A 12,957-nucleotide genomic window follows, 5' to 3' on the forward strand; every position below is an offset into this window, starting at 1 on the left:
GCTCATCTTCGTCCTTTCTCTATCAGGATTATCCGTATATTCAATTTTATGATCGGGATGAGCATCCAACTCAAAATTCGCCCTAATCGGGGCCCTACGAGCAGTTGCACAAACAATCTCATACAAAGTATCACTAGCTATCATCCTCCTCTTATACTAATCAATGGCTCATTCACCCTAAAAACACTTTCAATTACTCAAGAAAACTGATGACTTATCATTACATGGCCTCTTGCCATAATATGGTATCTCTCTACACTAGCAGAGACAAACCGAGCACCCTTTGACCTAACTGAAGGAGAATCCAAACTAGTATCAGGCTTCAGTGTAGAGTATGTCGCCGGCCCTTTTGCTATATTCTTCTAGCTGAGTACGCAAATATTATTGCTATAAATGCTATCACAACTATCCTATTCCTAGGGCCATCTCTCACCCCTAACCTCACCCACATAAATTCTATTTCCTTTATACTAAAAACACTCCTCCTTACCATAGCCTTTCTATGAATTTGAACCTCTTACCCACGCTTTCGTTATGATCAACTAATGCACCTTTTATGAAAAAACTTACCTCTAACATTAGCTATATGCTTATGATTCATCTCCCTTCCTATCGCTTTGTCATGTATTCCTCCACAAATATAGAAATATGTCTGAGAATAGAGTTATCTTGATGGGGTAAAAAATAGGGGTGCAAGCCCCCTTATTTCTAGGACAACAGGACTCGAACCCATACCAAAGGACTCAAAATCCTTTGTGCTTCCATTACACCACATCCTAGTAAGGTCAGCTAAATAAGCTATCGGGCCCATACCCCGAAAATGTTGGTTCACACCCTTCCCATACTAATGAATCCTTACGTACTCATTGTTCTAACACAGCCTTTTCATCGGAACCTGCCTAACCTTATTCAGCAACCACTGGTTCACTGCCTGAATGGGTTTAGAAATTAACACACTAGCTATCATCCCGTTAATAACCACTCCAAACAATCCCCGCGCTACAGAAGCCGCCACAAAATATTTCCTCACTCAAGCCACTGTCTCTATAATAATAATATTTGCTATTATTTGCAATGCATGATCAACAAACCAATGGACACTATTTCAACTCTCTGACCAATGAGCCTCCATCGTAATGACTTTAGCCCTATCAATCAAACTAGGCCTCCTCGCTCCATTCCACTTCTGAGTTGCCACAAGTAACACAAGGTATCTCCCTACTCACAGGAATAATTCTCCTAACCTGACAAAAAATTGCCCCCACTGCTATCTTATTCCAAATTGCCCCATGCTTAAATATAAAAATCCTCACCACCCTTGCAATCTTATCTGCCATCCTAGGGGGGTGAGGAGGGCTAAACCAAACCCACTTACGAAAAATCCTAGCCTACTCATCCATCGCTCACATAGGCTGAATAGCAATTATTGTGCACATTAACCCAACCATAACCATCCTCAACCTTACCATCTACATCATAGCCACCATTACCACATTTATAACCCTCAACTTCTCAAACATTACCAAAATCAAATCCCTAGTAGGCCTATGAAATAAATCCACCCCACAACCATTATTATTCTCCTTATATTACTCTCCCTAGGTGGTCTCCCACCTCTCACTGGCTTCATACCTAAATGACTCATCCTACAAGAACTAATCGCAAATGACAATTTTATTATCACTACAACAATAGCCCTTACAGCCCTACTAAATTTATTCTTCTACATGCGAATTATCTATGCATCCAGCCTCACCATATTCCCCTCCACTAACAACTCTAAAATACAGTGGTACCACAACTCAATAAAACCCACTACATTAATTCCAACAGCTACAATCATCTCCTCCCTACTACTTCCACTAACCCCACTATTTATTACACTATCATAACTAAGAACTACAAGACTTTACCTTGCATCACTCAAACGCAAATCAAGCACTCTAATTAAGCTAAGCTCTCTAAAAGCCCCGGCAGCACCTAAGCTACTTCTTTGAATTTGCAATTCAACGTAATATATACTTCAGAGCCCATTCAAAGGCTTAGGATCAAACCAGACCAAAGGCCTTCAAAGCCTTAAGCAGGTGTTAAATCACCTAGCCTCTGAACACATCCGGAAACACCCTCCTTGTAAAAAAAAAAAAAAAAAAAAAAAAGGCGGGTGTCTCCGGGGAAAACTCTCAATACACTTCTTCTGCCCCTAAATTGGAGGGTATCTATCCCACTAACTCTTAGTTAACAGCTAAGCGCCTTGACTTTTGGCTTCAATTTATTACCCTGGTAAAAAGAGATAACTAATCTCTGTCTTTGAATTTACAGTTCAATGCTTAACCTCAGCCATTTTACCTATGTTCATTATTCAATGACTTTTCTCTACTAACCACAAAGACATCGGGACTCTATACCTACTATTCGGTGCTTGAGCAGGCACAATTGGCACTGCTCTGAGTCTCCTTATCCGAGCAGAGGTTGGCCAACCTGGAACTCTGATCGGTGATGATCAAATCTACAACGTAATCGTTACAGCCCATGCCTTCGTAATAATTTTCTTCATGGTTATACCTATCATAATCGGAGGCTTCGGTAACTGGCTGGTACCACTAATGATCGGAGCCTCTGATATAGCATTCCCCCGAATGAATAACATGAGTTTCTGACTACTTCCACCATCATTCCTTCTTCTTCTGGCATCCCCAACAATCGAAGCAGGCGCTGGAACAGGATGAACTGTCTACCCCCCTTTAATAGGTAATCTTGCTCACGCAGGAGCCTCTGTACATTTGGCTATCTTTTCACTTCATCTGGCAGGAATCTCATCCATTCTGGGGGCTATTAACTTTATCACAACTATCCTATTCCTAGGGCCATCTCTCACCCCTAACCTCACCCACATAAATTCTATTTCCTTTATACTAAAAACACTCCTCCTTACCATAGCCTTTCTATGAATTTGAACCTCTTACCCACGCTTTCGTTATGATCAACTAATGCACCTTTTATGAAAAAACTTACCTCTAACATTAGCTATATGCTTATGATTCATCTCCCTTCCTATCGCTTTGTCATGTATTCCTCCACAAATATAGAAATATGTCTGAGAATAGAGTTATCTTGATGGGGTAAAAAATAGGGGTGCAAGCCCCCTTATTTCTAGGACAACAGGACTCGAACCCATACCAAAGGACTCAAAATCCTTTGTGCTTCCATTACACCACATCCTAGTAAGGTCAGCTAAATAAGCTATCGGGCCCATACCCCGAAAATGTTGGTTCACACCCTTCCCATACTAATGAATCCTTACGTACTCATTGTTCTAACACAGCCTTTTCATCGGAACCTGCCTAACCTTATTCAGCAACCACTGGTTCACTGCCTGAATGGGTTTAGAAATTAACACACTAGCTATCATCCCGTTAATAACCACTCCAAACAATCCCCGCGCTACAGAAGCCGCCACAAAATATTTCCTCACTCAAGCCACTGTCTCTATAATAATAATATTTGCTATTATTTGCAATGCATGATCAACAAACCAATGGACACTATTTCAACTCTCTGACCAATGAGCCTCCATCGTAATGACTTTAGCCCTATCAATCAAACTAGGCCTCCTCGCTCCATTCCACTTCTGAGTTGCCACAAGTAACACAAGGTATCTCCCTACTCACAGGAATAATTCTCCTAACCTGACAAAAAATTGCCCCCACTGCTATCTTATTCCAAATTGCCCCATGCTTAAATATAAAAATCCTCACCACCCTTGCAATCTTATCTGCCATCCTAGGGGGGTGAGGAGGGCTAAACCAAACCCACTTACGAAAAATCCTAGCCTACTCATCCATCGCTCACATAGGCTGAATAGCAATTATTGTGCACATTAACCCAACCATAACCATCCTCAACCTTACCATCTACATCATAGCCACCATTACCACATTTATAACCCTCAACTTCTCAAACATTACCAAAATCAAATCCCTAGTAGGCCTATGAAATAAATCCACCCCACAACCATTATTATTCTCCTTATATTACTCTCCCTAGGTGGTCTCCCACCTCTCACTGGCTTCATACCTAAATGACTCATCCTACAAGAACTAATCGCAAATGACAATTTTATTATCACTACAACAATAGCCCTTACAGCCCTACTAAATTTATTCTTCTACATGCGAATTATCTATGCATCCAGCCTCACCATATTCCCCTCCACTAACAACTCTAAAATACAGTGGTACCACAACTCAATAAAACCCACTACATTAATTCCAACAGCTACAATCATCTCCTCCCTACTACTTCCACTAACCCCACTATTTATTACACTATCATAACTAAGAACTACAAGACTTTACCTTGCATCACTCAAACGCAAATCAAGCACTCTAATTAAGCTAAGCTCTCTAAAAGCCCCGGCAGCACCTAAGCTACTTCTTTGAATTTGCAATTCAACGTAATATATACTTCAGAGCCCATTCAAAGGCTTAGGATCAAACCAGACCAAAGGCCTTCAAAGCCTTAAGCAGGTGTTAAATCACCTAGCCTCTGAACACATCCGGAAACACCCTCCTTGTAAAAAAAAAAAAAAAAAAAAAAAAGGCGGGTGTCTCCGGGGAAAACTCTCAATACACTTCTTCTGCCCCTAAATTGGAGGGTATCTATCCCACTAACTCTTAGTTAACAGCTAAGCGCCTTGACTTTTGGCTTCAATTTATTACCCTGGTAAAAAGAGATAACTAATCTCTGTCTTTGAATTTACAGTTCAATGCTTAACCTCAGCCATTTTACCTATGTTCATTATTCAATGACTTTTCTCTACTAACCACAAAGACATCGGGACTCTATACCTACTATTCGGTGCTTGAGCAGGCACAATTGGCACTGCTCTGAGTCTCCTTATCCGAGCAGAGGTTGGCCAACCTGGAACTCTGATCGGTGATGATCAAATCTACAACGTAATCGTTACAGCCCATGCCTTCGTAATAATTTTCTTCATGGTTATACCTATCATAATCGGAGGCTTCGGTAACTGGCTGGTACCACTAATGATCGGAGCCTCTGATATAGCATTCCCCCGAATGAATAACATGAGTTTCTGACTACTTCCACCATCATTCCTTCTTCTTCTGGCATCCCCAACAATCGAAGCAGGCGCTGGAACAGGATGAACTGTCTACCCCCCTTTAATAGGTAATCTTGCTCACGCAGGAGCCTCTGTACATTTGGCTATCTTTTCACTTCATCTGGCAGGAATCTCATCCATTCTGGGGGCTATTAACTTTATTACAACGATCATCAACATAAAACCCCCTGCAATATTCCAATATCAAACACCATTATTCGTTTGACCCGTAATAATCACAGCAGTCCTACTTCTTCTATCTCTACCTGTATTAGCAGCCGCTTTCACAATACTCCTAACTGACCGCAACCTAAGTACAACATTCTTTGATCCCGCTGGAGGCGGAGATCCAATCCTATATCAACATCTATTCTGATTCTTTGGCCACCCAGAAGTTTATATTTTAATTCTGCCAGGGTTTGGAATCATTTCTCACATTGTTACATACTATGCAGGCAAAAAAGAACCTTTTGGTTACATAGGGATAGTGTGGGCAATAACATCCATCGGCTTCCTAGGCTTCATCGTATGAGCTCACCACATATTTACTGTCGGACTAGACGTAGATACACGAGCATATTTTACATCTGCCACAATAATCATTGCAATTCCTACTGGTGTTAAAGTATTTAGCTGACTAGCCACACTTCATGGGGGAAATATTAAATGGTCTCCAGCTATACTATGAGCCTTAGGCTTCATTTTCCTTTTCGCAATTGAAGGTCTCACAGGAATCGTACTAGCCTAATTCATCCCGAGATATCGTCCTCCATGGCACATATTATGTCGTAGCTCATTTCCATTACGTACTGTCTATGGGGGCTGTCTTTGCAATCGTGGGAGGCTTCATCCACTGATTCCCACTATTTACAGACTATATGTTATGTCTCTTAAACGCAGAAAATTTTGGCTTAAAAGATCTCAAAGATAAAAACTTAAAACAGCACTGCACAATGCTGCTAAAATTTACTGGAGAGAAATCAAAATTAGATACTAATCTTTTAAATAACTCCCTCCTACCTACTCCTCTAGGGACACAGGATCCCTCTAAATCCTTTTCAAAACCACCTCCTTACCAACGACAGGACCTTATGTCTGAAAATATTTCTTCATCTCTGTCCCCATCACCTCTTGAACCAGATCCTGAGACTTCCCAGCCCCCACTCTTCAATCCCTCTGATACAAGGAGTGGGACCTCTTTTTCTCCTCCTCATGCGCCTGATTCAGCCACCTCTTCTAACCTCTGCCCCCTGAAAGAAGCAGCAGCCTCTCAAGGAGGGACACTCAGGGTACAGGTGCCTTTTTCAATGCCAAATCTCTCCCAGACTAAGGGAAAACTTGACCATTACTCTGAGGACCCCACCCACTTTATTAAGGGGTTTAAGGCTAATGCCCTCCAATTTGATCTTTCCTTGGGGAGATGTTAATATTAAACAATCTGTCCCAGATATATGGAGGAAACTGTAGTAGCCAGCTTTGGATCCTCAAACTTCTCCAACTCAGCTGTTAGAAATAGCATTTGGAGTCTTTATTAATAGGGACCAAACTGTAGCAGAGGAGGAAGACTGCAGAGTTAAAAGCGAGAAATGGAGAAGAGTTCCACATTTTAGCTGCTGCCCATATCCAGGAACTACAGGAATCTTCAGGTGTCATGGCCAGGGCCATTGGGCCCAAAACTGTCCTTGGAAGAAACCCCCTGGTTCTTGCCCCAAGTGCAACCAGGAGGGAGGGGCACTGAAGGAGAAGAGCCTGTAGGGCTCTTCCTTTTGGAAGAGCCTACTGAGAAGCTGTTTCTCAGTGTAATAAACCCATTTTTTTGCCACAAATGTTGTCTGCAGTTTGGGACTATGAATTTTTTTGCAAAAAACCTGCAACACCAGCCTAGGAATCTCTCACCCCTCATTTCTCACATCTCAATAATACCAGTTAGAATGAAATAGGAGGAAAGATTATAGGGCTTTTGGAAAATTTGAGGATACAGAGATCTTCTTCCTCATACTACAGATGGAGACATAGTTTCTTGGTTTGGGAGTTTGTTTTTTTTACATGTCCAGTTTGAAAATTTGTTTTGTTTGACCATACATGTTCTAACAGAAGTTTTTCTTTTCTTTTTTTGACAAGGATGGGAAGGTGGATAAAGAGAGGAAGGTATAAAGAAGAGAAAGTAGATTTTTTTGTTTTTTGTTTTTTAAAAACTAAATTTTTTCAAAAGAAGGCTTCTTCACTTATTACATTGCAGGTTATTTGGAGGAAAACAGGCTATTTTTCATATCAGGTTTGGTATTTCCTTTGCTTCTGATGGTCAGACTTTAACTATGGGTTAATAAGCCATTATAAAAATATACATAACCTATTATCCTGCAGTTTTCATAATTCACAAGATCTTAGGAATTCATAATTGAAAAGGATCTTTATTTATAAGAAGCTGTCTCTGTTTTTACAGATGAGGTTGAGTATTATCAAACTGAGTCCTTCTCTGAACAACACATAGAAAAGTCAGAAACAGGTTTTGCTTTCCCAAACATCTCTCTACATGTAACCTTCCTGCTACATGTAATCTTCTTGCTCCAAGACTTAGTTCCAAGCCTGAAATATTTTCAAGTTCAGCAAAGATGAACTAAATAGAAACCCACAATACACAATAAACTCCCAAGTTTAGCTGCCAGCCAGGCATTTTACTTTTTAAGGATACTAACAGTATAGCCTTGATGAATGTGTACGAGTGCTGATTCTCAGAAAAGAATAAACTCTACCAGAAAAGATCATTCTCTTTACTTTTCTGGAAAAAACTAGACAGTCAGACAATTATCCTGTTCTCTGAGAACCAGAGTCACCTGAATAAAAGCCTAGGATTATGGTATTTAAGCAGCCTCCCTCCAGTCTTCCAGCCATATCTCCCATTGGTCATCTACAACCAAACCAGTATCCTCAGTTACTTTTTTGCTAGTTTGACTCTGCTCATATTATTGCCCTATCTGGAGTGTCTTCTATCTTCTCCTCTGTTTAATCAAATGCTCAACATCTTTTAAATTCCAGTTCAAGTCCTATTTTTTTTATAAAACCTTACATAATAATTCCAGTGCACAATAATCTCTCTCAAACTGTTGTATTTACTTACCGTCTTTGATATCTCTTTCTTCCTTCAAGACCCTGCTCAAATTTCACATACTTCATGATGCCTTTCCCTCCACCCTGAGCTCCAAATTGGAAAGATCTCTTCCTCCTGAAATTTTCCAAAATCCCTATGTTCTTTCCCCTTATTTCATTCTGACATCACCCTTTTTTGGGTACTTGCCACACATTTCCTATTAAAATATAAGTTCTATGAGAGAAAAGATTGCATCTGCTTTTTATCTTTCCATCCTCAGAATCAAGCAAGGGATCTGGCATATGTAAGTCTTCAAAAGTTTTGCTGAATACACTTTGAACCAGCAGTATCACTCCTGAGTCTGTATCCCAAACAGTTCATAAAAGAGGGGATTCTACATGTACAAAAATTTTTGTAGCAGCTCTTTTTGTAGGGACAAGGAACTGGAAACTGAGTTGATATGGATATCCATCAGTTGGAGAATGGCTGAATAAGTTACGGCATATGAATGTAATGGAATATTATTGTCCTATAAGAATTGATGAGTAGACTGAATTCAGAAAGGCCTGGATGTATATGAACTGATGCAGTGAAGTAAGCAGAACCAAGAAAACATTGTACACAGTAAAAAGATTATGTGATCAACTTTAATGGATTTGGCTCTTCTTAACAATGTGTTGATTCAAGATAATTCCAATAGACTTGGGATGGGAAAATGTCATCTTCACCCAGAGAAAGAACTATGGAGATTGAATGCAGATCAAAGCATGTATTTTCACCTTTTTTGTTTGTTTGCTTGCTTTTGCTTGTGATTTTTCCCTTTTTTTGATCTGATTTTTCTTGCATAACATGACAAATATTTGGAAATATGTTTAAAAGAATTATACATATTTAACCTGTCTCAGATTGTTTGCTTTCTTGGGGAGGGAGGAGAGAAGGGAGAGAGGGAGAGAAATTTGGAACACAATGTCTTATAAAAATGAATGCCAAAAACTATCTATATGTGTATTTGGGGGAAAATACTATTGAATTTTTTTAAAATAAAGTAAAATAAAATAAAAAGTTTTGCTGAATTGAACCATACCACCTGTACTTGTCATCTGGTATTGCTCTTCTGTAACTCTTCATGTCCTGGCATATTGTGCAATTGATTCTTATCCTTGAAACTATACTGTGAGCTCAATGGGGATAAAGGATAGAGACTATGTCTGATTCTTCTCTGTATCCCCTAGAGCATTTAGCATTCAATAAATATGGTTGCTAGTTGTATGTTTATAACTCAGAAATTAGCCTGGGCAGAGTTAAACCAACTACATGTATTATAGAAATTTTTGAGATAAGCTAAACTGAGTACCCATGAAGACACAGTCCAAAATGTAATTCAACTCCAGTATTTCCACCCTGAAATTCTGCTTCAGTTTCTTAATCCATTATTAGTCATTTGTACATGGCTTCTTTTTATCTCATATCAGTAAATCAGTACCTTTAATGTACATTTTCTGTATCCTCCAGCCACATCCCAGACATTAACTATTTTGTCATATGATCCAGATACAACAAGTGAGGCTGAAACACAAAATTGGAAATTCATAGGATTTTTCATGGAATCCTCCCTTCTCTAGTAAGTCAAACTAGCTGAATGACCTTTAATGACAGGCTGTTATTAGTCGCACTTCAAAAAGATGTCTAAAAGACTGGTTTGGCTGAATGATTCACATCTCTATTAACATGACAATAGAAGACATAATCAAAAAGTACTAGGAAGAAAGTTCTGACTTTGCGATTTAATGTCTTAATTTTAAGTAGTAAAAATAGTAAACCAGTCCTTAGCTATTCTAAGACTTCTTTTTGGAAACCTAAACTAATTTATTTGTGCCTCCATTTTTTTTAAATTGACAAACATTGTGCCTGTAGTGGTTGAGAATTTGTGAGTCACTGGAGCTTCTGCAGAAGCTTTATGATAATCAGTGAAAAGTTTCTTGGCTCCTAATAAATGGGAGAAAGTGTTTCCTGAAAAGCTTTTTTAATCAGGCTCTGATCAAGAGAAACTACATCCATAATTATGAGCAAAAGAAATCTGATCAATGAGAATAACATTTAAACACTAGTTTTCAGGAAATCTCATTAAGCTATTGTTATTTTCCGAGGAACTTTTTGCTTCCAAATTTATGTCCCTAGAATTAAGAGAGATACATGCTATATTACAGTAATGAGTAATGACTTTCTCTTAAATTTCACATGGCACTTTGGTAACTCTCTAATAGATGTATGTAAATGGTATACATTATTGTGATCTGTATTTGTATCTCATTTTTCTTTTAGATGCTGAGTTTCATAAAATTAGGGACTGAATCTTACCTAAATTTTGCATCTTGCCAGTACCTGCCATAATATTTAATTTAAGAGCAGACTCTTAATAAACGGGTATTAAATGAATGAATTCTGTTTAAGAAAACGTATTTGAAATAGTGATGTAATTACTACTGTTTTCATTATTATATTACTTCCAAAATTGTAATAATGGTCATTGGAATTCCTATTTGATTTAAAGACATTATTCACTCCAGAAAAAAAAGCAAAGTAGACTATAGACTACTACTCTATAGTTTAAACCCAGAACATGTTCTAATTGTATCTAAAAATAATAATCCGCAATGTGTGGAAGGCATTTTGACTTAACTTCCTCATATTATTACAGGGAAGGCAGCGGTTTTGCTGCTGGCAGAAAGGCTAGATCATGTAGTGCCATCCCCTTTCTGTCTTCAGTGGAGACATGGGGAATTTACAGAAGATGAACGAACATTCTCACCTTAGCCAAATAGTAGATTGGAGTCTGAGAAAGGCTACTAAGACAGAAGCAGCCTCAAAAAGAGAAGCCAAAAAATCTTATTCAGTCTAAGAGTAACATCTTCCGTTGTCTGGCTGGTAATGTTGTGGGCCTGAATTCAAATCACTGATGGAATAGCTCAAGGGCTTGAAGCTATGTGGCAATTGCAATTCATGAGAAGACCAGCAGGTGGAGGCTGAGAGCCACCTTTTAAATGCCATAAGTCCAACCAGCGCTCCCGCCAGCAGACTGCAGCCTGAACACGTCACCCGAGCAGCTGCCGTTGTTGGTGGCTCCGCAGGGTTCAAAAAGAACCCTGGGCGTACTTAGTGTTGGAGCAGTTGGATGGCTCAGGGGACAAAGCCCTGGGTTTGGTGTCAGGTGTCAGGAAAACCTGAGTTCAAATCCGACCTCCGACAAGGCCCTATGGAACTCTAGGTGAGTCACTTAACCTGCCTTTCTCGGTTTCCTCATCTGCAAAAATAAAAGGATCCTAATAACAATTCCTACCCCCGGGGTTGTTGGAAGGCTCAAATGCAATAATTGTAAAGCACTTAGCGCGCGCCTGCCACAATAAGCACTATATAAATGTCAGTCCTTGTTATTCCCTAGGAAAGCTCGTTGTCTTGGGCACATGGGCTTCCAGGCTATGGTATTCACATATCTTCCTTGGCCACATGTATATTCTCTGTACATATTCCCTTTCTTACATATGTTCCGTGTGTCTATTCTCATCAGAGGTATAGGAATCTGCAGGAGTATATGTTTTATGGAAATTGTTCCTTTTTATGTTAGATTAAATGCCTTTTGCTTTGAACTACATGTCCTTTTGTTGATGTGACAGATGAATCAATACAGGCTGATCAGTTCTTGGTTTGAGTGGAGGCTGACTCAACACATACCCTGAAAGAGGGATAGCAGGAGGCCCACATGTGAGTCATACGATATACTGTATTTGTTAGATCATCCTCAATTAAATTAAAATTTAACAAGCATTTATTAATAGCACATATAAAATATTGGACCAATAAGATACAAAAATAAAAGTCAAATAATCCCTGCCCTTAAGGTGTTTACATTCTATTGGTGGCATGCAACAAAATCCAAATAAGGAGATATGAAGTAATTCCTAGAGAAATGGGGACACAAGCAACTGAATAGACCAGGAGGAATCTTTTATAGGAAATGTCTCTTAAATTATGCCTAAAGAGAATTGCCTGAAGAAATCCCAGGGGAAGAGAAAAGAAGGGAGGAAAATTCCATAAATGGAAGAACTTTTGTCCAAAAGACAATGGTACATGACAGGCAACAAGTAGGCCAGACTAGGACATAGAATGTTTTGGGGAAGTAATATGCAACACATCTAAAAAAATAAACTGGGGGTAGCTAAGTGGTGCAGTGGATAGAGCACCAGCCCTGAATTCAAGAGGACCCGAGTTCAAATACTGCCTCAGACACTTAACACTTCCTGGTTGTGTGACTCTGGGCAAGTCACTTAATCCCAATTGCCTGGGGATTGGGGGGAAACAAGAATGGAAAGGGCTTTTAATACTAATTACATGAGTTCTTATTTTATTTTAGAAGAAGAAAGGGGTCCCTGAAGTTCTTGAGCAGGGGAATAATGTGCTTAGTTCTGTGTTTTAATATTAATTAGGCAACTTTATGGATAATAGGTTGGAAAATGTAGATAACAGATGCAGAGAGATAAAGTTGGAGACTATTGCAATAGTTCAGGTGAGAAGTGATGAGGTCCTGAACTAGACTAGTGGCCATTGGTGGAGAAAAGAGAAAGGATGAAAGAAATCATCAGATTTTAATTATAGGATTACTATGGGCATATAACCCTTCCTCTTAGCTCCTTTGTCTCATAGTATATAGGACACTCTTTATTTTCCTTATGGGAAATCATCATCCTTGTTT

The 12,957-nt window shown here is 39.2% G+C and overlaps 1 protein-coding gene across 1 annotated transcript in view; it reads right to left on the minus strand.

Annotated features, from left to right (window-relative positions):
• WDR88 (WD repeat domain 88) overlaps positions 1-12,957 on the minus strand; it is a 209,022-nt gene that overhangs the window by 15,041 nt on the left and 181,024 nt on the right. The window contains exon 8 of the mRNA XM_051973764.1: positions 9,694-9,776. Coding sequence (XP_051829724.1) covers positions 9,694-9,776 — 83 coding nt within the window. The remainder of the gene's footprint in view (positions 1-9,693; positions 9,777-12,957) is intronic.

This window comes from Antechinus flavipes, chromosome 2 (assembly GCF_016432865.1).
Source record: "Antechinus flavipes isolate AdamAnt ecotype Samford, QLD, Australia chromosome 2, AdamAnt_v2, whole genome shotgun sequence".
Taxonomy (NCBI): domain Eukaryota; kingdom Metazoa; phylum Chordata; class Mammalia; order Dasyuromorphia; family Dasyuridae; genus Antechinus; species Antechinus flavipes.